Below are 24,737 nucleotides of genomic sequence, written 5' to 3'. Positions count from 1 at the left end.
AGCAACGATCCACCATTAGCGTATGAAATTCTTATGACGATGTTGGCTTCTGCTTCATACTTTTTAATTTGTTACAGAGCTTGCAGTGATCTTATATATACACAAATTTGAAGTACTATTATTAAAGAGAATGAACTGATGAAAGCATGATATTGATGAAACCGTTAGCAGGTCCATCTTTCTCGGTGGTATGAACTTGGGCAGGGCCGCCCTGGGGCAAAGTCAACGAAGATTGACTTTGGGGCAGCAACCCAACAGGGGCAGCAAATAGTTTCTGGTTCAGGGATGGAATCTGCTAGAATAAAAACAATGGAGGTTTAAATCGTGATTAAAGAAAATAAAAGGACTTATTCCTAATAGAATTACGGGCATATTGTAAATATGCAATTACTTTAATAGCTTATTGCTAATTATTAACAAATCTCGTATATTACAGAGAATCAAAGACATTCTCTTTTATCGGTCTCTCTAGAAAACTTCATCTCCTTCCTATCTCAAACTGTAATCATTGAATAGCTAATAATAATGGGATAAATCAACTGAATAGCTAATGGATCAATATGCTTGATCTATTTAGAAAAATAGGGAAGGTTGGAACCGTTGGATATGCAAAAATTAATCCTATACCTTTTAGGAGTGACACTTTTGAGTTCTATTAGCACTGACTGGATCATGGAATCCCATCTGGAAGGAGACTTCTAATAATATTGATTGGTTCATGGAGTCTTGCTAAAGATGGGGCAATAATTTTATCTGAGCTTTGGGGCAGCAAAATCTCAGGGCCGGCCCTGAACTTGGGGGTATGGTTTTGATCTTAAAAAAAGGAACTTAACGTGATAGAATTACTCTTTCCTAACGAGACTGCATTCCCGTTTTGGTCAGTGTATTTTAGGCCTTAGAGCAACCACAGTCATGACCAAATTTGGGGACTATACCCAAATTTGGTCCCAAATTCAGCCGCAGTGGTACTGACTAAAACCATATTTAGTCCAGTTAATTAGGGTTTGCGACCAAATGTGGTCGCCAACCGAGACTAAAATGATTATAGTGGGACGGAAGTATAGTGGGCGTATGATTTCAGACGGAAGTATAGTGGACGCTCCACATCGGGCGTACTTATAAATAACGTATGATAATGGGGCGGATGTATATAGAGCGTTTGAGTTAGGCGTTATTATAAACACCGCCGGGCCATACGTAGATAAAACCTACGCCCCATAGCAGACGCAGTTATTAAAAACGCCTGGTTTGGACGCAGTTACTACAAGCGCCTGCTCCGGGCGCATGTATTATGACCGTATGCAGGAGACGGACGTATTATTAACGTCTGTGTGAGACGCATGTTTTATGGGCGTATGAGTGAGACGCATGTTTTATGGGCGTATGAGTGAGGCGCATATATTACGACCGTATGGAGTGGGCGCATGTTTTAGAAGCGTCTGGGATGGGCGCATATATTAGGACCGTCTGGAGTGGGCGCATGTTATACGAGCGTCTGGGACGGACGCTCGTATTATGAGCGTTTGTTCGGAGCGCATGTATTACGAGCGTCCGTTACCAGGCGCATGTATTACGTGCGCCAACGGTTATATTTTGGAATTCTGATTTTGGTTTTCAGATTTTCCGACCGTTTGATAGATTGCAACGGCTCTTTCGTATATCTATATATAGCATTTGACAAACTTATTTCTGCATAATCTTATCATTTATAATTTCTATTTCAAGAAATATAGAAATATGGCACCACGAGGTCCCAATTTTACAACAGAAGAAGATACAATGATATGTAGAATCCATTTAGCCATATCTCAAGATTCTGCTACCGGAACCGATCAACCAGAAAGAGTATTATGGAGTCGGATCAAAGATAAGTTGGAAGAAGCCCTGCCTTGTAAACCAAAACGTACTTGGACTTCTATCCAGAGTCGATTTCAGGGAATCAGTAGACAGGTTTCACTTTATTCTGCAAAAGTGTTGGAAGTTGATGGTGAATATCATAGCGGATGGAATGAAGTCTCGAGGGTAAGTAATCGTCAATTTTTGCACCCTTAATAATTATATACATGTAATTGGAACTGATGAGTATTGAAAATAATAACAGGTTGAAGAGATAAGAAAGCGATTCAAAGAAAGTAATGGTAACCAAAAATTTAAGCACGAAGAGTGCTACGAAATTCTAAAAGATAGTATCAAATATTCAGGACGGTCGACGTTTGTGTTTGATTCAGGCCAAGAAATGGAAGATTCTCAGAGTGGTGAGGAAAACGCTGATATTGAGGAAACAATTCCAGGCGAGTCCAGTGATGATCTAGATATTGGAGATATAGAGAACACACGTAAGCGTCAGTTGGGGAAGAAAGCATCGAAACAACTAAAGAAAACAGGGAGAGCAAAATCCAATGCCCAGGAGGAAATGCTAGAGGATATAATTAAGGAGCAGCAAAGTTTCAATGAACATTACAAAGCACAATCACTAATGAAGATGGGACAGAGACAAGCTGAGTTTGAAGCAATACAAGCTAAGTCTGCGGCAAAGTTTGCGGCGATACAAGCTAAGTCTGCGGCAAAGTTTGCGGCGAAACAAGCTAGGCAAGAAAAACTCGATTTAAAGAAAGAAGCGGACGATGACTTGGCCATAATGTTGAAGGATGTCTCTACATTGGACACTGTAACAAGAGAGTACTTCGAACTTCGAAAGATGGAAATACTACAACGCAAAAGAAACCAATCTTAAAGCATGACCGAATTAGTTGAACCTTAATATTTATCATTAATAAAAAAATTAGTGAGTTTTAGTCAATTTTAGTGAATTTTAATTTTTATATGATAAATAGTACATTAGTAAGCAACGTTACAACATATTTTCCGATGAAGAAATACGATACAACATATTTCCATCCCAACTTAATAATTATCTCCAAAATTTGACCATATGTGTTCGATTAAATCTTGACGCAAGCGAAAATGTGTTTCTTTATTGTGTATAGCATGACGCCGATGTGCAGCTCTCATTCTGGAAAGTTCCTCAGTACCTACCCTCGATATATTCACCGGTGCCGACCTGCTACGTGAGTCATATTCATGTGGCCAATCACCGGGAAGACGCTCATCCTCCACTATCATATTATGTAAAATAATAACCGTTTTCATTATATAGGCAAGCACATCCGGGTTCCACATTCGTGCAGGTTGTTTGACAATGGCAAATTGTTGTTGCAGTACACCAAATCCACGCTCTACATCTTTCCGTGCTCCCTCTTGCATCGATGAAAATTTATATTTTTTCGGTGATCTGGTTGTTTAATGGCCATCACAATAGTAGCAATCTGTGGATAAATGCCATCACCGAGATAATATCCCATATCATATGCATGCCCGTTTACTTCAAAGTTCACCGGTGGTGTTTTCCCGTTGATAAGTTTTCGAAAAATATAAGAACGATTCATTACATTAATATCATTGCAGGAGCCGGGCATACCAAAAAACGCATGCCAAAACCAGAGATCATGTGACACCACTGCCTCTAGCACAATACTTTCACTCCCTTTATACGCGGTGTATACTCCTGATTCTGCTGACGGACATCTATCCCATTTCCAATGCATACAATCCACGCTCCCCAGCATCCCAGGAAATCCCCTGTCTTTGTTTTCTTTCAGCAACAGTTCAACATCACCCGCAGTTGGTGAGCGTAAATATTCTTTCCCATATAATACCACAATCGTCTTGCAAAACCGACGGGTTGCTTCTAAAACGGTGGTTTCTCCAATGCGTAAACTCATCTATTGCATTGCATCTGCTGCACATCCATAAGCTAACATTCGGATTGCTGCAGTTACTTTCTGATGAGGGGATAATCCAAGAATGCCACAAGCATCTCTTTTTTGAGCAAAATAAGGATTTCTAGACACCACATCTGCCAATATTCGGTTGAACAATTCTCGCCGCATTCTGAATCTCCTACGAAATATGTTAGCTGGGTAGGTGGGGTTGTCAGAAAAGTAGTCATTCCAGAGAAGTATATCTCCGGCTTCACGATTTCTTGGTATTTTTATACGAGTATGAGACCATGTCATACTTGTAATGGCAGTTCCCAAACTAACTGCTAGATTATTTCGGCTCAATGCAACCGCATCTTCATCTGATGAGTAAAAGCTGTTATCAGAGATCGCAGAAGAAGAAGTAGAAGAAAATTCGGAGTCCGAAGAAGAAGAAGATTCAGCGTTATTGTCACAGTATTCCATTGGAATGTATAGTTTGAGAAGTGATTGGGAGAGTTCGAAGAAGAAGAATATTTGCAGTGTTGGTTTGTATTCACCGAGATATGTAGTATTGGTTTTATAGACACATGATAGACACTTATGGCATTGCAGATTGAAAATGCGAGTGAAAAGAATTGACACTGCAAAGACTAAGACTATAGCTAAAAAGAAGCGACACTGACCGATTGAAAATGAAGGCTTAAAAAGAAATAACACTAATTAAACTACAAGTACCGAAACGGAGGCTGAAAAGAAATCAACATGTCAGAATGAAAATGGAGTCTGAAAATGGAGGCTAAAAAGTAACCCTATATAGAGATAACATACGCACTTTGTAGGAGTATCCAAAGTGGAGGCTAAAAAGTACATATCCAAAGTGGAGGCTAAAAAGTACATATCCAAAGTGGAGGCTAAAAAGTTACTTATTCATCAGTAGGAGTATGCGATGGTGTTTGCCGTGGTGGGATAAACGTCATTCTCGGATGGGGGTTAACAGACGACATTGTTGATGCTTGACTCACTGGAGCCCACACCGCTGGTGGGATAGTTTCAGAAAAACTGCCGAATCCAATAGGGGGACGCGGCGTTTGTTGCATACGGAATTGCATCTGATCCTCCAGGTAATTGTTACGAGCTGCAAGGCCTCGTATTACTTCATCTTTTGCCTTTAAACGTATCATCCTGTCTTCCGTTTCATATAATACAAACTCGCGAAACGCACGATTAAAATCGGCATGTTCTTGAACTAGATTATAAGCTTCAGGCTGTCGTTTAAAAAAAATAATTAAGAAATGAGATTACCATATATTTTAATATAATGACGGGATGTACTTACGTATGATAATTGTTGTGGTGGTGGAATAGGTACATGCTGAGCAGGTCGTTGAATAAGGTGTTTAACACGGTCACCATCAACCCCGTGTAATTCAACTACCCAATCGACTTTGGTCACGAATTGATGGAAGTTAGTTACATGTCGCCAATATCGCAGATACATATTATATGAAACAGCTTTCACAAACATATTTGCATCTACCCATCCAGCTTCTTTCACAAGTTTTGCTTTCTCATGACTGACCTCGCCAATTTTAAATGGTGGATTTCTAGGAATTCCAAAAGTAGGATGATTTTGCCTCCAAGATCGTTCTCCTAGGTACCACATATTCTGTCAAATTACCAGTAATCAGAGAAAATAAGTTCTTCAACTGAGGATAAAATGATAACTTTGAAGTAATAATGTTCATATAAAAACAAAGTACTAACTGACCTTGCCAATCCAAGTAAATATAACCCTTTTGTTTGAAAGCTCCACAGCCCTGCGACCAACATCAGAGTCAAGAACACCAATGGCGGATTCCCACGGTCTCCATGTCACGATGTCTGCAGTCAACTGATTAAGCGCATTCCTACAGTGAACAATATCGATAGTCTTTTTCTTCGCTTTCCACCGGGAAGTTCTTGGCCATTTTTCTTCACTAGTTGGGTCGCACGGTCTACATATGCCCAGATATTCATATCCCCAAAACTACTCCATCATAACCAACCAAATAAATCAACTGCCAAAAAATATACATTTAAATGAAATAAAAATAAATAATAATTTACCTCTAATATTTGGAACGGCCCAGATAATGACTTCTGTCCCCTACCAGATGCGTTGAGTGCCACATACAATTTTGCAAAAGCAGGACCACCCCAGTCATACATATCAACTGCATTTAGATCCTCAAAAGCAGCTAACCAAGCCGCATCAATGTAGTTCTTTGCATTGGAAAAGAAAAAATTTCCCAAAACATACATAAAAAAGGCCCTCGCCACTTTTTCTGCTAGTTTGTCATCCAAATTAGCTGCAACCAAGATATCTTCTTTGAAATACGTAGTCAAAAATTTAATTGTGATTGCATCTGAAATCCACTGTGCCGGGGGGCGTTTTTTTCCAGAGATTGGGGGATCTTCATAATCTAAGGGTTCTTCTATTTCTGGAAAAACATGCTCACGGACATAATCAAATTTGTACTTGACTGGGTTATACGGAACATCATCCCCAATTCCAATACTCAATCCTGTCAACTACCCAATCAAGCGGCGTGAATCCCATTTCACCAAAAGGGAAGTGAAAAGTATGCGTTGTATCCCACCAACGTTCAACAAGATAATCAATCACTGGGTGTGATGCTTCTCCTATTTCCATGGCTAATAAACGTCCCCATCCTGCCTTGTCGATAATGTATTTAATTTTTGGACTATGTTTTGTTATCTCCTTATAATAAACAATGACCGAAAAGAGTGAACCACGATGTTGGTACCTGAATTTTGGATCGCTTGAATATGTAATATCTGTAGAAGCGTGTTTGTCACTATCTTCCAGGCAATTGTAGTTATCTAGGGATACCACGGACGGTGTTGTTTCATCTTCGCTATCTTCATCGAACCCGGTATCTGGAACTTCCAAATCTCCAACATTAGGGTCTATTTCAGGCTCCATTGGACCTTTACCTTTGCGTTTCTTATTATTCATCTTTTTTCCTTGTGCAAATCTCGACGTTATTCTGCTCAACATCTGAGCACGATATAAATACAAGTTAGTAATTGTTTTTTCTGAGTTTACAGCATATGTTCTATTCTATATTATAGAAGATCAAAATTTACAGTATAGAAAATCCAAAAAATTTACAGTAAATAAACCCCAAGATTATATTTTATTTACTTACAGTATAGAAGATCAAAAAAATTTACAGAAAAAATCTAGACACCGTCTTTATAATACAACTGTTTAACATTTTGTATCTCCCCTTTGTGAGCAACACAGTGAACTTAGTCTATCAGTAAAATTATTCTATCAGTGAAGATCAACAACAACATTTTGTATCTCCCCTTTGTATTCTATCAGTAAAATTATTCATACATAATCAAACAAACAAATTATTCATATTCTATCACTCAAATCATTCTATACATAATCAAACATAATCAAACAAAGAACAGTAACAGTAACCTCATGTTATATGGTTAATGAAATCAAACAAACACGGTTATGCTTAATGAAATCAACATGCAATCCACTCATTCCACCCAAAAACAGCCTAATTAATCATACCTTTAATCTTCAATCCAACCAAAAACAAATTACCCAAAAACAAATCATACCTTTAATCTTCAATCAAATTTCCCCGCACCCAATTAACGAATAAGATTACTCGTTTCTTTCGCAAGAACTCGTTTCCCCGCCCCAATCAAATTTCCGTCACATTCGATTTAGGTTTTGCCCTAGATTTTTCGTCTGTTTTCGTCTTTTTTTTTTCTTCTGTAAACTGTTTATGTAAAAGGAGGAGGAGAAGAAGAGATAATGACGTCTATATCCAGACGGATTTTCCGTGCACGCCTCACTCAGACGCACGTATTACAATCGCTTGATTCAGACGCATGTATTACAGACGTCCCACTCAGACGCTCGTATTACAACCGTCCCTCTCACACGAACGTATTACAAACGTCCCACATAGACGCAGGTATTACAAACGTTCCACTCAGACGCTTCTTCTATAAACGTCTCACCCAGACGCATAATCCATTAACGCCCGAAACATACGCATAATCCATTAACGCCCGAAACATACGCACTTTATATCTCCGTACGAGTGATACGCACTTTTCATCTCCGTCCCAGTAGACGCACTTTCCATCGCCGTCCCATATCCGGCGTTAGTTATACTTGCGCCTCAATCAAGCGGGCATTATACCTCCGTTTCATTCAAACGCATAATAAAAATCCGCTTCATCAACAGACGTGAGTATAAGTTACGTCTGGCATCGGGCGTTAGTGTAAGTTACGCTTCACCAAATTTGGTGTTATCCCACTGCGCTTGGGTCACCCAAAATACCAAAATTTTTTGGTTTTTAGTCTGGCTTTTGGTATTTGGTCCGTTTCATGACTGTGGTTGCTCTTAGGGTGACTAATAATTTGAAACTTTTGTTTCCTTAGTTAGACCTGTGATGTAAAAGGAATCTTCTCATATTTGACCTATTACGCATGTTCACGTATTTTAAGTATACGGTTGAAAGAATGGAGGTAATCTTCTCATTGCATTTATCTTCATCAATGATCTGTGTAGCCAGTTTTTTTAAGTAAATTCGGTTCCCAAACTTTAGTGTATTTGAAAGGCACTTTTTCAACCCAGCGCTTCATGTACTTTTGACTGATTCTTATGGTATAAAAATAGATAATCTACACTACTGGCATTCGCTATACAGATCAATATGCATATTGTAGGAGTTGCTTAGAATGGGTACTGCTTTATCGGTCATCACAATCTATAATCATGATTTTGCACTTTACAATTAAATTTGAGAATGTAGTTGTGTTGTACTGTTTACCATGTATGTCTATATGAAATACTAATAAAATGTTACTATTTCCTTCTGATAGTGTAGATTATGAACTTCTCAATCTTAATTGTTAGCCATATGAGTATAAAGATCGATGATGACATACCATCATTGATCGAGCTGGTTGAACATGATAATGAAGTGGTCAGAAATATATAGTGGTATAATGACATGCTACACTGGTTGAGATGGATGAATATGGCAATGAAATGTTTATTTATAAAGAGAGACAATAGATACAAGGAAGTGTTTAGTTTTAATGAATAGGTGCTATGTAAATCTTATGCCTTGGTGAATAATGATGCCTTAATGAATAGGTTGGTGATTGATGCAAAATGAAGAATTGCTATGTATCTGCAAAAATTTGAGATGCAAAATGAAGAATTGCTCTACATTCCCAACACTACTGATGAGACCTTGCATAACATTTTCTAACATTTTCAAGTTGCACCCTAGTGTTTTATCTGTTTTCCCAATTAATTTTGCGTCTAATTATGCAGACTGCGAATGTTTTCATTTGCACTGCCACCGATATGAGAATATGGTTGGAATCATCTTGCCTGTCCTTAGCAAGATAGTACCCATTGCAGGGTTAAGTCATAAGTTACACCAGCAAATATTGTGTCATTCTGCTTACATTTGAAATACCGTTTCAGCTGTTATTTTATCAACGCAGTGACCAGTTGTATTTCTCTTCTTGAAGTAGAAGATAACACAGCTAAAGTTCTGTTAGCACAACACCATGTACGTTTCTTATTGCAGCACCGATGCCGGCTCTTTAATTAGCAAAATTCGTCTTCAGTTAAATGATATTCCTTCCGTCCCACTCCTAAGTGACCTATTTGAAATTTGCACAATTTTTAAGACAAGCAAGGAAAATATTACTTTTAAGCATTTTTTATAATTATACCCTTATGAATAATAACTATCGAAATTTAGAAATGGTTTACCTCTCAAAATACTCCACGGATGTTCGCAAACTTCATACCATTGAAAAGCATTTTAAAACACCTATGTAACGAATATAAACATGCCTATTAAATTATGCATATTTCGTATATTCTTTATAATTAACTAAAAGGATAATTCCGGAATATCTCATTGTTTAATGATATAGGTCACTTATCATTGGGACAAAATCTAAAATCAAATAGGTCACTTAGGAGTGGGACAGAGGGAGTATATATTTTGTGGTTTTTGGTTTTTAATTATCTATGTGCTACCATTTAAAGCTTCTCCAATGGTTGTTGTATGTATTTCCTATGTGGCAACACAAACAAGACATTTTAATTCCAAATTTTTCTTAAATTTAGGTGAAAAAAGTTATTTATCTCCAATGGTGTTGTTTTTGATCATTTTCTTATTAAATGTAAATTTTATGTTTAGTAATTTTAAGATTTTATTAGATCTAAAAATGATTGTTTATTATATTAGAATTAATTTTAGTAAATAAAATATTTTTTTAATTAAAAAAAGCTGACTAGGATGATAGACAATGTCAAGAGGAATGGGGGAAACTAGACATTCCCCTTACATTTTCTACCTAAACTCATGTATACGTTGATTTATGACATCCAGGTTAAAGATTTTAAAGAAAATGGATGTGCATCTTAGGTGGATTTTGACATTTATCTCCATACACATGTCATTGGAGAAGCTCTTACCTTGGGCTTATTTGATTTATGTATCTCAGTTAATGTTATATCTTAGAGAAAGAGATGTTTCTTTTTTTTACTAATAAAAAGGTAATTGGAGAAGCTCTTACCTTGGCATTTTCTATCTAAACTCATGTATACGTTGATTTATGACATCCGGGTTAAAGATTTTAAAGAAAATGGATGTGCATCTTAGGTGGATTTTGACATTTATCTCCATACACATGTCATTGGAGAAGCTCTTACCTTGGGCTTATTTGATTTATGTATCTCAGTTAATGTTATATCTTAGAGAAAGAGATGTTTCTTTTTTTTACTAATAAAAAGGTAATTGGAGAAGCTCTTACCTTGGCATTTTCTATCTAAACTCATGTATACGTTGATTTATGACATCCGGGTTAAAGATTTTAAAGAAAATGGATGTGCATCCTAGATGGATTTTGACATTTATCTCCATACACATGCCATTGGAGAAGCTCTTATCTTGGGCTTATTTGATTTACGTATCTCAGTTAATGTTATATCTTAGAGAAAGAGATGTTTCTTTTTTTTACTAATAAAAAGGTAATTCTCCACCTGTTCATAGTGATTCATGTCACTTACTTTAGATGATTGCTTTTCTTTTTGTGTATGTTCAAACCGGGTTGTATTGTTGGTTATATTGTAATTGAGTTCTTGGCTCAGTATTCATCTTGCTTAGACATTAGGAAATAAAATGTTTTGGATTTTTTTTAAGTGTTATACGGTATAATCTCCCAATTTATACATGTTTGCCGATCAATAAAATAAGAAATAAAAGACCGTTTTCTTTTTCTCTTCCATACTTACAGATAAATGTCCTGGCGCCATTTTGTAGAAATTTTGGGATTCATAATGGTTTTGTGATTTCTTGAAGCTTTGGCAATGCCCGCCACTCTTTATATATAAAAAGGGGAGGCAGCTCTTACTAGAACCCAAATCTCCAGTTATTTTTTCATAAGTGGTTCTCATTTTAAAAAATTTGTCTCAAAAAATAATCATGTAAATTTAGATGTAAGAATATAGTCTTTTCTGAGGTTCTCATAATCGTGTATTTTGGTGCGTACAAGCTTTGGAAAGAGGGTTTTTATCTACTTCAGTTTGCTCCTGGTGTTGGGGTAAGGCAACGACAGGTGGTTCAAATAATATGTGCAGTGTTTTGCAATTGAGGGGGTACTCTGCCCAATAGTGGGAACTGAAAATTAAATGCATTTGACCATACATGCATGGCTTTTTAAGAACACAAAATTGGTTAAAAAGATCAAAATTAACAATTTCTGGGTGAAATGGACAGTTAGATTTTGACACTGTTTAAATGGACAAAAATATAAAAATAGTCAGGATGTAACCAGTTTCATCGTGCCCATTTTCAAATATTTTTTCTTATTTTTAATTTACACAGGATGTATCCATTTTCATCCTTGCTATTTTTTAAATTTAAGTTAGGATGAATCCAGTTTCATCCTTCCTTTTTTTTTTTTTGCCATTTCACCTAAACTATTTTTTACTCGTCAATTTGAACCGTGATTTAAAAATATTTGGACAAATGATTCATTTTCCGTTTTAAGAAAAAGTACTTGGTCCGTAACACTTTGTTAGTCTGTAAAATTTAAATTCACATTCTGTAAACTTAACATCTACTTATTTCCATTCTTTTCCACCTTGTGGCAGTTTTCATTTTCTAAGTATTTCTGCGTATTATTCACCGGCATCTTTGTCTTTATGCTTACGTGGTTAAGGTAGTTTCCAAAATTGAAATTGATTATTCATTATTGTACTCTTTTTATTTTTATGTCTCAGTTGTGGGAATGACTTATGGTTTGAGGTGCTGGCAAAGATTCAAATCATAATCTAGGAGAAAGACGCCTTAATGATCATTGGAGTATCGTATGGCGTATAAGGAAAGAAAGAAATAAACAAGCATGTGATGCCTATATTATTCTAATGCGTATTTCACCTTTGACAAACTAACCCAAATCACAAAGAGCAAGCAGCAAATTAGACTTCTTAACCTTCTTTCCGCTCATGGTTTTGGATCCCCAACTTCCCAAAAACTTCAAAAAACACAAATGGATATACACTTGAAAACGATGTATATTATTTTAAGTGTGATTGTAGCGCATGCGTGCTTTGTTCTGATTGGGTCATGGTGCTTGCATTGCATGGCCATTATGTCTCAACTGCATCTTCTCTTCTTAGTTCTCCATGTTTGATTTTCGCATTTTACTGCAGGTACAAACAAAATCCTCCCAAAAGAATTCGGCGAATTATTGAATCTTAGGTTGGTCCTTAATTCTAGAGAAAAGAGTGTGAGCAGCTCTCTCTATGAAGATGTTGAAGACGAAGATCTTGATTTTGATTATGAAGATGTTGAAGACGAAGATCTTGATTTTTTAAGTTGAAGATCTAGATTTTGATGATGATCTTGATTTTTTTTACGTTTGTTGCTCGTGTTGAAGACGATAAACATGATGAATATGATGTTGCTGGTGCTGTTTTGAAGACGATGATGTTTGATGATATTGTTGAAGACGACGAAGATGATGAAGATGATGATGATGCAGTTCATTCCATAAATGAACTCTGTTTTTTTAGGTTTTTATATGGAGTTCATTTTTAGAATGAACTCTGTTTTTTTAGGTTTTTATATGGAGTTCATTTCTGGAATGAACTCTGGTTTTTTAGGTTTTTATATGGAGTTCATTTCTGGAATGAACTCTGGTTTTTTTTAGGTTTTATATGGAGTTCATTTCTGGAATGAACTCTGTTTTTTTAGGTTTTTATATGGAGTTCATTTCTGGAATGAACTCTGTTTTTTTTAGGTTTTATATGGAGTTCATTTCTGAAATGAACTCTGGTTTTTTTAGGTTTTTATATGGAGTTCATTTCTGGAATGAACTCTGTTTTTTTTTTAGGTTTTTATATGGAGTTCATTCCAGGAATGAACTCTGGTTTATATATGTGATTTCTGAAAAAGTAAGTAGAAATTAACATGAGTTCATTTTGAACTGCTACAAAAAATAAGTAAAAATTAACACGGAAGGGTACTTTTGTCCATTTAATACTTTTAAATAATTATAGACCAAACAGTAAAGGCGTTTTCCCAAAAGACTAAATTGACACCCTTATCATTAGAGGCTCTCCACAGGGACCCAAACCCGGAGGTTTGCCGTTCGTAATTTCATACCTCAACTACAATCTAAGGTGGTGTTCTTTTGGAGAGAGAAGACTTCTGTCAGTGTCCAAATCGGAAAATGGTGGGAGGATTGACGTCGAGTTTGACTGATGCGATCGAAGCCTATACAGGCCTATCACCAGTGGCCTTTTTTACAATTTTGTGTCTCATGTTTGGGGTATATAAACTTGTCTGCGGGATCTTCTTTGTACCTGATGATTTCAAATCTTTACGTTCTAGTTATATAGAACAACTTCGCCACTCTTCTTCATCTTCTTCTCCATCGGTTCCCATTTCTGAGCCTGTTCAATTGGGAGATGTTACCGAAGAACAACTTAGAGCTTATGACGGTTCTGATCCAAACAAACCCTTGTTGATGGCCATCAAATCTCAAATTTACGACGTCTCCAGGTCTAGGTTCGTACAATTTTAATCCCTTTTGACATTTTACTTGAATTTTAGTTTTGCCCAAGTAAGAGTTGAATTGGGTTCTGCAGAGAATCATGATTTTGGTTCTCCAGGTTGACAACTACTCTGCTGTTGTTTTCCGTCTTTCTTCATGTCTTGCATCCAGATAATTAGTAGTAGCATTTTAAGATGAAGCACTGGATTATGAGATAATTACAGATCCTACTTGATTAGGAACAGGCGAGCGAAGGGAAGGTTATTTATATTACATGTTTGCAAACTGCTTAGATAAGTTCATAGTTCTTATGATGGTCATAATATCTACCTTTCCGAATTTCAGAAAGGCAGCTTTCCTGCTATATCAGTGTATAGGTAGATATACAAGCATCATGTTGGTCTCTGTTTGGCGATATTGAGGCTTGGGTTGAGGGATTTGCTGTTTTAGACTTAGGTTGGGTCAGTGTGCTGTTTTCTTCGTATGTTCTCAGCGAGTTATACTTGGGCAAACTCAAACCTCAAGCTTATAGTTCGTTTGAATCGCTACCAAATTTTATCGTTTGCAAGTAATGCCTGTGTTTTCTATTTTGCTATCCTTAATCCACATCACATAATATTTGGGAGAGAGGGCAACAGGGGAGGCGTAAGACGGGTCCTTAGGTAACAATTGTTTTATCTAACTGTCTAATTTGATCATGCTAATGAAGCAAGTTAGGTTCTCTCTTTGTGTGTCTTAACAAAGGATGATAATTTCTTACTTCAAAATTGTGTACAAGTTAACTGGTGACTCTAGTATATGTTGCTGGATATATAGGTATTGATTTCAACTTAAAAGTCACTGTGGAAAAGAAGACCCGAAATTTCATACTTGTTTGTTAATTTCGCATTGGTTATATTACCAACTTAGCTGTCCATAGCTAGCAATTTTTTAAACCAAGGGGAATCTGTAGTTGCCTTCCCAATTTATAATGGTTGTCCAGCAAAAAGGCTAATTGTGCATGTCAACAAGAATTACAGTCATGCTGCGCATCCTCCCCTTGCTGGATGGAGTCCAACTGGATTGACTGGATTGCTGGGCGAAATAAAGGATCGATTTCCCCATGAGGCACTGCTTCAGAGCAAGAGATCTCGAATTGTGGAATTTTGAATGGGGGAGTATGAATATCTTTTGCAAAACACTTCTGGGGTTAAACTTGTATGTTCCATGCATTAGGTTTGTTGGCGGTCAAGAAACTCTATGGCTATTGCGTCCTTCTGTCTATATTCATACCTACTATCTGACGATCTGCTTTAGTGCCTATGATGGAGTTGCTCCACATATTGTGATACAAGCATATAACCTTTATACGGCCAACGTCAATGAATCTTGTTCAATTCAATTGCTGTATTTAAGTCCAATTTATTACTTCATCTTCTTAAATTTTAACATATCATCTAAGTTTGAATTCCTTTATGGAGTTAACTTTCTCCTTGAAGGTTAACCGAGTATCTTTCCGTATATTCTTTTCTGCAGAATGTTCTATGGCCCTGGTGGGCCTTACTCATTGTTTGCTGGGAGGGATGCGAGTCGGGCGTTAGCTCTACTGTCCTTTGAACCCAAAGATTTTACAGGAAATATCAAAGGTCTTAGTTCATCTGAGCTCGATACGTTACAGGATTGGGAAGATAAATTCGTGGAGAAATACGTTAAGGTTGGGCGGATTATCACTGGAGCCAAGACGGATGACAGCGTAAATGGAGACGACGCAGAAGAGAATCTGGAGCAGTTCAAGGAAGAACCTAGTGCTGTGAAGCAAGATTAGAGCAACTTGATGTGAGGACTGCAACAAGGAATTTGTATGATGCATGATTGAGGAACTGGGGTGTGACAATCACAACTTGCTGGGAAGTATTTCCTGTGAATAATGATCATCATATATGCTACTTTGGAGCTAATCGAGTTTGCTGTCTGTAGAAGTTGTAAAGGTCATTTGTCATCCCATGTGTATGTTACGTTAGGCTGACGAGCACATTGTTGTATGCTATATGTTTGTTTTTCTCTCTAGACCGTGAAACCTGAATGTTATCTTAATGGTGGATGTGTACTACTGAGTTTGCCCACTCCAAAACTTGCACGCACATTATCATATATCTGAAGTTCTCTTTAACGTGGATCCATTTGACATCAGCATCGCCCCATTTTCCATTGTCCATTTTCAGTTGAGATTGTTATTTCAATAAAGAGCGAGTTTGGAAATTTCATTGCACTCTAGGTTATAGCAGCAAACCACTGGTGAAGTTTATGCAATTCAGCTGTTGCTTCTTGGATTCCGCAATCTGCTACAGAAATATTCGGTCGCCACATCTGCATCTCCAAACCAACATTTAGGATTCGTGACACAAAGCGGCATACCGTACATAACAAAAAAACACAATGTCACACTAGACTATGGTTGTTTACTCCTGACTCATCTGAGTCGTCTGGATCTGAGTGAAATCACCTGACTCATCTGGATCTGATTCAATATGTTTGTTTTGAGTCAGATCTGACTCATCTGACTCAAAAAACGTGAGTCAGTGGTTTGGTCCCGTGAGTCAGGGGTATTTTGTTACCTGACTCAAATGGGTCCGAGTCAGGGGTTATGTTTGAGTCATAGGTCGAGTCAGATCTGACTCAAAATGCAAAACAAACGGTCTGACTGATGACTCGGCCCGAATCAGAGGTTGAAACGCCGAGTCAGCTGCAAACAAACAAGATGTAAATAAACTTCGCTTGTTCTTTAGTAAGAAACGTTTCAAGACTTGAGGGTCCGACTTGCATCGAATTTCCATTGCAAAATAAGTGTCTCATGGACACAAAGGGTAAAGATATTTTATTTTACTGTGGGCTGCCATAGTAGTAGAACAATTTTACTGATGATTCTGGATACAACAAAATTAGAAACTAATATACCGTTAATCTGGGACTGCAAAACTGACTCCCTTGCATGTGTACATTTATAGTATATGGTAATGAATTCCATATCCACTATTTCTATACGGGAGGATCCATCTAAGAGCTATTTTTTGCATCAGGAAGAGAATTCGAACGAATAATGATTGCATCTGCTAATAATGATTGCATCTACCCTCTTGTTGAAGCACATCTTGAATTTTCACTGAATTTATAACATGATTTCGAGTGTTCCTGTGCAAGAATTTGTTTGTCTCCCTGATAGTAAATTAGTTGCCCCTTTTCTTAAATGGCATCTTTGGGTTTTTCAGCATTCGAATACTTGCAGGAGTGACTTCCACCAGTTCATCCTCTTGAATGTATTCAATACAGTCATCCAAACTGTAGTCGATTGCGGTATCAAGAACAACTGCAGAAAAAGGTAGCTATAAATTTAGACAGCTAAACAAGAAAATAGAAAGTACCGCATATAAAGAACGAGGAAGATACATCACTAAGTCATATTCTGCAAGATGACCAAATGTGTGACGGTGTTGATCTCTGTTAAATGTGAGTGAATGATACCCATTCATCCCATTCAAAGGTCAACACGTCCACCGTGAAGTACCCCCAAGATGGTTCATTAACCAGGTATAAGTTTATGGACAAAGTGAACTCCATGTATCTCAAGTTGAAAAACCCCCAAGTAGCAGAGAATGTAACATGCGGAGACCAAGCATAGATAAGAAAGGTCAAACACATGAATCCAGTAAACTAGATGTAGTGCGCAAATCATTAGAATGTGAACATAATTTAATTGGAGTATGAATACAGGAAAGATTGATGAACATGCCCCATAACTCAAAAAGAAGAAGAATGTGTTTTCCTTATGGTTTAGCCACTATCCACTATACATAACACAGTGAGCATCTAATAGTTGCCAAGAATCAAATGTAGAATCACGTTGTACCGCTATCCAAAATTTCTAACATCGCCAGAGGTTATAAGCTACTTAAAAAAAATAGCTCTCAAAAGTGTATAACTGATACTGAATTTTAAAAGAATTCTCACCTGAAACATCCTTGTTGGAACGTACATTTGTTGCAGCCTTCCTCTTGCACACATTAAGGGACAAGTCACCAGAACGCTGATGAATGCCCACTATTTGACCTTTATACACTTCAACACCAGGGCCGACAAATAACTGACCTCTGTCCTGTGAACTACAAAGAGCATATGTGGTCGTAGTTCCTCCCTCAAAAGCAACCTGAAAATGAATTTTACTAGGTAAATAGAAGAATCACGAGTCTTATGAAATGGAGTCCATTCTTGATAGTGCGTAGTACTTACCAGTGAACCAAGCTCTCTTGTGCTTATCTCCCCAGCAAATGGTTCGTAGCTATCAAATATGGTGTTAAGAATCGCTGTGCCTCGAGAAGCAGTTAAGATTGCATTTCTCAATCCAAGAAGACCACGAGTTGGTATCTTATATTTAACCAATGATGTACCCTCCGACCTAGTCAACAAATAGAATTCAATTAATGAGACCAACAATTGAACAGCATCCATAGATTCTGGTGATATGGACACCAGATACTGATAAACTAAAATGACACAATGGGACCCCAACAAACTTTGATTCAACTATCAAGGATGAGATTTAAAAACAACTATATTACTTTTCAGTCTGAATCACTCTTTCACATAAGATGCGTCTACAGGCTTGCATGAATGTCAAACCATGCAACTATGTCCCAATGAATTTTTCTCTGTAGAAGAGTTGTCGACTGCCAAAAGAATAAATAACTAAAGGTTGACACTGGCAGACCGTAAAGCAAAATAATTTGCGGATTTGTGAGTATGCAAAACATGTTAATATGCACAGAGACTCAATTAAAATAATTGTCGACTATCATAAATGAAACTAAAAGAAGGAATGCTACGAACCCAAGGCCTTGCATATCAAACATTTGTCCACGCCTTTTCCCAAGAAGTTCGACCACAGGTCCCATGTATTCTTCCGGTACCTCAACTGTAGCAATCTGCACAAAATCCAAATAATAAGATAGTCAAAATTTAAAATTAATATTGACCACATCTCTTCCTATTATTTCTATGTTCGAAAAAATTAAAATAGATAAACACTTCAATCATGATGTAACTGCACTTTTTAATAAATTTGAAAGCATGTCAACACATGTGACGAACTTTAGCCCCGAATCTTGTAATTCCACATTAGTTTAAAAACTTGTACATGAAATGATCATCACCTCAAAAGGTTCGTACAGCTTGTCATTCACTCTTTTGTTGATAACCTTAGGTGGTCCTACCATGAACTCATATCCTTCTCTTCTCCTGGAAAGTACAAAGATTATACAGCTTAGATGACATAAACAAAAACAAGAGTTAAGAAACATTTTATGAAAAGTGAAACTAATAATCGAATCAGCTGTGACAGACGAACTATGACGCCTTAAAAGAAGTTGATAAAAATCACCAATTCTATTTCTTCGCCCTTTAAGTAAAGAAAGACCTTAAAAATGGAAACTATTCACCTATGGCTTTAAAGTGTCTACAGTACCCAACTAGTTGTAAACAACAAGTTCATTAGAGACACCTTGATGAATCCCTAGAATTAGATTCAGCGATCCCACCTAGAGAAAACAATTACATTTGAAGGAAGAGAAAACATCCTCACGCATCACTGAAAACCTAAATAAAATCCCCTAAAGTTGACATTTGTTTTATATCAATACCAGGGATGTAACTGGTATTCTGGAAATGTTGTATAGAAAAAAGGGCACACATGGAATGCTTAATGAAGATTTGAAGTGATCCATTCATCGGTAACACGACTCACATGTTCTCTATCAATATGGTGATATGTAGTGTGCCCCTTCCACTAACAATGAATGTATCTGCCGTTTCACCATCTTCCACTTTCATAGCCAAATTTCTCTCAAGCTCTCGATAGAGTCTGTCTCTCAAGTTTCTGCTAGTAACAAATTTACCCTGCAATTAATTGACAAAAAAATGTCATCTTCTAAACAACAGAGAGGGGAATAGTTAATGAAACTCGATGCAAGCATGGTTATCTTCATGGAAACCCACACGGCAGAACAAGAAAGTTTAACACCATCCAACTGTAATAATAGGAGTCATACCCTAATTACTAAAGAAGAGCATGCTATATGTATAAATGACACTTAATCCAAAATACAAACAATACCTCACGCCCAACAAAAGGTGATGTGTTGATAGAGAAGGCCATTTTCACAGTCGGTTCTTCCACTTTAATAGCAGGTAATGGCTGCCCGGCAATTTTATCTGCAATTGTTTCCCCAATCTAATAGAGAATACAAATCCAGTTTTCAAAAAAAAAAGATATTAGCATCATCATGTAAAGAATCCCTTTCAGCTGATGCAATTGTAAACCAGCTTTCTTCCGAAAACTTGTGAAAATGTTTACCATGATATCACTGATCCCACAGACGGCACAAATATCGCCAGCTTTGACAGACTCCACAGGAACTCTGCCGAAGTTCTCATACACAAAAAGCTCACTAACTTTAGCAATTCTACATTCATCTTCTGAAGTGCATACCTACAAGTTCCAACAATTTATCAGGGTACCATAAACGTGAAAGTTCATTTACTGCAAACATCTTAGGAAATGACCACAGAGGGACTATATGAAGACACCATAAAAACTTAAATCAACACTGGGAAATCTCACCTTCACTTCCATTCCTCTATGCAACTCTCCAGCATGCAAGCGCCCAATAGCAATCCGTCCTTTATGCTCTTCAAATTCAATATTTGTCACCTGAACAGGAAGGAACACCCATTACTGCATTGTACATATTATGATGAAGATACGTAATGAAAACAGAACGCTACTTTAGAATACAAAAAAATCCATGGGAATAAACTGATCGGACATGATGATACTTTTGTATAATCTACTATAGTAGTGTTGAATTATTATTGATCATCTTAAGGTTATGCTAAGTAGTCATGGGAGTACTTCAACTAATGCGTACAACTAAACCATAATAATCCTTTAACTTCTCTTCTAATTCCATCATATTCCAATACGCACATAAGGTGTTAGCTTAATATATAATTTCAAATCAAATAGTTTTCTCTTTAAAAAAACAATTGCTGGTAAAAAGTTGAAGCCTGATATATGCTTATCGATCAAAGATTCTGTTAGAATAGACCTTATCACTGTAGTATTCAAGTAATAAAGCTTTACTGTCTACGCACGGTAAAAAAAATGAAGGAACACGAGTCTATTGATTGCCGTTACACATTGGTGAGTATTCTCATCCCACAGTAGCACCTAATGTGATCAAACTCATTCCTTTGGAATGAGAACTCTCACCCCACAGCCCTTCCTCTTATGAAAATGAGAGAAACTGATATAGGTTACCAGTAGGTTACCAGTATTTACTAGTTGCTGATTCTAATCTAGACTGTTCCAGCCAAGAAGAAGAAGAAGAAGAAGAAGAAGAATCCAATCCAATGAGCTTCTATTCAGGCTATCACCTCTCACTCAGGCTGCTATATCCAAATTTCCCATTTGGGTCTCCTCTAGTTTTTATTTCCCGATTCTAGGAGAATTTTGAATTAAACACCCTTACAAATAATCACCTATAGATCACACCCTTTCTCCAAATCCTTCATCTTACGAAGTCTTTTTTTCTATTTCTTAATCATATATCTCATAAATTTTCCGAGACCACTAGGTTGAGACAATGCGATAGAGGAAAATAAGTTTATCTATGCATGAAACATGATGCTGTTAGTACTAGAAAGTTGCATTTAAGAATTTACGATAAGTAAGAAAGCAGGTATCTAAATTAAGAACGATTACTAACAAGCATCTGCAAAGCACCATCTTTGTTAATACGAGGTCCTGGTATGCATCGCATTATGGCCTCAAAAAGCGGCCCAAGATCATCACCCAAATTCTCTGGAGCTAGTCCAGCCTTTCCCTTAATACCACTTGCATATATTACTTGGAAATCACACTGTATACCACACGAGAGAGATCTCAGAGTTAGACTGGATATTACCAGAAACGAGCAAATATCAATGCTTCATATATAGCCAATAAAAATCTTATAAAAATGTAATCACTTAAACAGCACCTGTTCATCGGTCGCATTTAATTCAATAAAGAGCTCAAAGGTCGAATTGACCACAAATTCTGGACGAGCTGAAGGTCTGTCAATCTTATTCACAACAACCACTACAGCATGTCCAAACTCCAGAGCTTTCTTTAAGACAAATCTTGTTTGTGGCATTGGACCCTCAACAGAATCTACCTACAATATATGCCATCCTGAGAAATGTCAGCAATACCATTGAAGAACAAGATAACATGAGAAGATATAGTAAACAAGTGATTGTACTTTTGCTGGAGACACAAAATAAATTATTGTGGGAATTATCAAGATTGCATCGTCAGCCTCGGAGCTAAGTCAGTGGTCTAGAGTCTTGGCATAGGATACAAATGGTTTGCCACAATAAAAACAAGCAGACTCGTGAACCAGTTCCATGTGAACAGCTTACCATCCATGTAGATGGAAATGGTAAAAGTCGCTAACACACTACAGGATGAGAATGGGCGGTCATAATCCTAAGGTTACACGACTGCTAAAACAGATTGGGCACATGAAAAAGACCTATAAACCAAGTATCATCACAATAGAAATGTAATTATACAATCTTCAAGTCCACCTACTGGTGGAAGTACATACCACCAAGAGAACTCCTTCAACCATATTGAGTACACGTTCCACTTCACCACCAAAGTCAGAGTGACCTGGAGTATCAATGATGTTTATCTTTGAACCTTTATAGGTGATTGATGTGTTCTTGCTAAGAATCGTGATACCCCTTTCACGCTCTAGATCATTTGAATCCATTATCCTTATTTGTACAGTTTGGTTATCACGAAACACCTGCACTGCAGAAAGCAGATGTAAGTACATGATATCACATCATTATCAGAAGTTAACAATAGTCTGCATGTGGTAAACCAGGTATATTCTCAAACGGTCAAGGAGGATGAAATTGGCCTAAAGCAGATATACTTGACATCAAGCAAGAAGCAACCTGTAAATTTTGAGTAGGAGTTTGGCGTGATAGTTAACAGTGGAGTACCCATATTTCCATCTATGTAATAAAAAGAGTGGTAGAGAAGCTATATGCAGCAAAATCACAACAGCAAATGACCAATCTAATTTTAAAATGAGTGGTGAACTGGTGATTAACGTATCTATTCACAAGCAATTGACCAACAGTGAAGACGAATATAAGGTGCTAATTCTAAGATTGTACATGTCCTGGACAATTACACATGAATGCACCACATTCTTATTTACAACCTTCGCTTGTCTCAGCATAGCATCAACCAGAGTTGTTTTCCCATGATCGACATGAGCAACAATAGCTATGTTCCTTATGTCTGTCCTCGTAACTAAGGATTCCTTCTTTTTCTCTGCAACAACAAACATGTAGAAGAATTACACTTATGGAAGTATACACATATTAACAGCTAACAATTCTAAACAAGCAAATGGTACATCCATGGGCATTGAATTCAACAAAGTTACAATTTTTGGAATTTCACCATGGAAAATTAATTCATACCCTTGTGCTAAAATAACTTAAATTCATCAAAACAACAATGAAATAGAAAAAACATGAACTTTGAAATAGAAGAGTTTGGATGTACCAGTAGCAACTTCTTCAGCTGTGGGAGTAGCAGAGCATTTAATGGGCGAAAAATTTAAACACCTGGAACGATTTCTGTTGAAATTCAATTTACTATCCAGAGAAGTGGACAAACTATGACCAAAAATTTGTTTTTTTAATAACAGAGAAGAAGAGCTTCTCCTAGGGTTTGAGTTTACTAAGAAACTAGTACTGATAGTAGTAGGGGTTTGGAAATTAATCACCATCTCCATTACTCTCTACTTCCGAAAAGAGAGAGGAAATGAGAGAGAAATGAAAAGATGATGATTTTGAGAAAAAATTGAGGCTTTAACTAAAACAGCCACAAACAATTTGGAAGGATTTGGTATTTATAGGTTTTCTTTGTTTTTGTTATCCGTTTACGCCATGTAGCAAGTATATACGAAGATGATGCTCAAGTGTATGGTTCTCTATTGTTTCAAGGTTTACTTGCTCTTTCGTGAGATGTGGCTGCACATTTTGCGAGGAGTTAGATGTGCGGCCCATTTCCTCCTCCTTTTTTCTTTGGGCAGTTCACGTCCATGAGGTAGAACATCCAAACTAGTCAATTCCAAACACATGCAACATCAGCGGCCGAAGACTCCAAAATCCATTCCAAAGCCGATGGAAGAATTTTAGATAAACGAGTATACTCATCCAAGCCGCAGGAACATGTACATATAAAATACGAGAATTTCCACCTTGTTGAAGATCTGGAGGTGCAACCCGAAGAGTTAAATGAATGGGGAGTCATTCTAAAAAGGGAGAAATTAGCACTATTTGGTGAAATAAGTTCCTTTAGAGTCATGGCAACTCTGTATTCTACTATAACCGGTGATTTCAAGTCGAATTTCTCACATGTTTACGTGAAACCCTCATCCAAGCTGCAGGAACATGTACATATAAAATACGAGAATTTCCACCTTGTTGAAGATCTGGAGGTGCAACCCGAAGAGTTAAATGAATGGGGAGCCATTCTAAAAAGGGAGAAATTAGCACTATTTGGTGAAATAAGTTCCTTTAGAGTCATGCCAACCCTGTATTCTACTATAACCAGTGATTTCAAGTCGAATTTCTCACATGCTTACGTGAAACCCTCATCCAAGCCGCAGGAACATGTACATATAAAATACGAGAATTTCTACCTTGTTGAAGATCTGGAGGTGCAACCCGAAGAG

At 37.1% G+C, this 24,737-nt stretch overlaps 4 protein-coding genes across 4 annotated transcripts; 2 read left to right on the top strand and 2 right to left on the bottom strand.

The window, feature by feature from the left end:
- The first annotated feature begins 940 nt into the window (after positions 1-940).
- Positions 941-2,861, top strand: LOC113320333. Its single transcript, XM_026568248.1, has 3 exons — positions 941-965; positions 1,726-2,022; positions 2,102-2,861. Exons 2-3 carry the CDS (start codon positions 1,738-1,740, stop codon positions 2,732-2,734), a joined length of 918 nt encoding a protein of 305 aa, XP_026424033.1. The 5' UTR covers positions 941-965; positions 1,726-1,737; the 3' UTR covers positions 2,735-2,861.
- A 1,654-nt stretch (positions 2,862-4,515) lies between these two features.
- LOC113320099 lies at positions 4,516-7,426 on the bottom strand. The gene is made up of 6 exons (XM_026568032.1): positions 7,410-7,426; positions 6,569-6,822; positions 5,868-6,325; positions 5,530-5,787; positions 5,098-5,427; positions 4,516-5,026 (listed from the first exon to the last, which is right to left on the bottom strand). Exons 3-6 carry the CDS (start codon positions 6,060-6,062, stop codon positions 4,685-4,687), a joined length of 1,125 nt encoding a protein of 374 aa, XP_026423817.1. The 5' UTR covers positions 6,063-6,325; positions 6,569-6,822; positions 7,410-7,426; the 3' UTR covers positions 4,516-4,684.
- A 6,055-nt stretch (positions 7,427-13,481) lies between these two features.
- Positions 13,482-16,055, top strand: LOC113323566 (membrane steroid-binding protein 1-like). Its single transcript, XM_026571886.1, has 2 exons — positions 13,482-13,913; positions 15,415-16,055. Exons 1-2 carry the CDS (start codon positions 13,576-13,578, stop codon positions 15,701-15,703), a joined length of 627 nt encoding a protein of 208 aa, XP_026427671.1. The 5' UTR covers positions 13,482-13,575; the 3' UTR covers positions 15,704-16,055.
- A 650-nt stretch (positions 16,056-16,705) lies between these two features.
- LOC113320734 (putative elongation factor TypA-like SVR3, chloroplastic) lies at positions 16,706-23,903 on the bottom strand. Its single transcript, XM_026568627.1, has 14 exons — positions 23,561-23,903; positions 23,211-23,323; positions 22,581-22,784; positions 21,969-22,145; positions 21,696-21,848; positions 20,549-20,638; positions 20,282-20,416; positions 20,042-20,158; positions 19,673-19,824; positions 19,083-19,167; positions 18,760-18,854; positions 18,163-18,328; positions 17,884-18,079; positions 16,706-17,242 (listed from the first exon to the last, which is right to left on the bottom strand). Exons 1-14 carry the CDS (start codon positions 23,790-23,792, stop codon positions 17,103-17,105), a joined length of 2,055 nt encoding a protein of 684 aa, XP_026424412.1. The 5' UTR covers positions 23,793-23,903; the 3' UTR covers positions 16,706-17,102.
- Between the last annotated feature and the right edge of the window lie 834 nt (positions 23,904-24,737).

The sequence above is a fragment of the Papaver somniferum genome, chromosome 11 (assembly GCF_003573695.1).
Source record: "Papaver somniferum cultivar HN1 chromosome 11, ASM357369v1, whole genome shotgun sequence".
In the NCBI taxonomy this organism is placed as follows: domain Eukaryota; kingdom Viridiplantae; phylum Streptophyta; class Magnoliopsida; order Ranunculales; family Papaveraceae; genus Papaver; species Papaver somniferum.
This window is presented reverse-complemented; position numbering and strand designations above follow the sequence as displayed.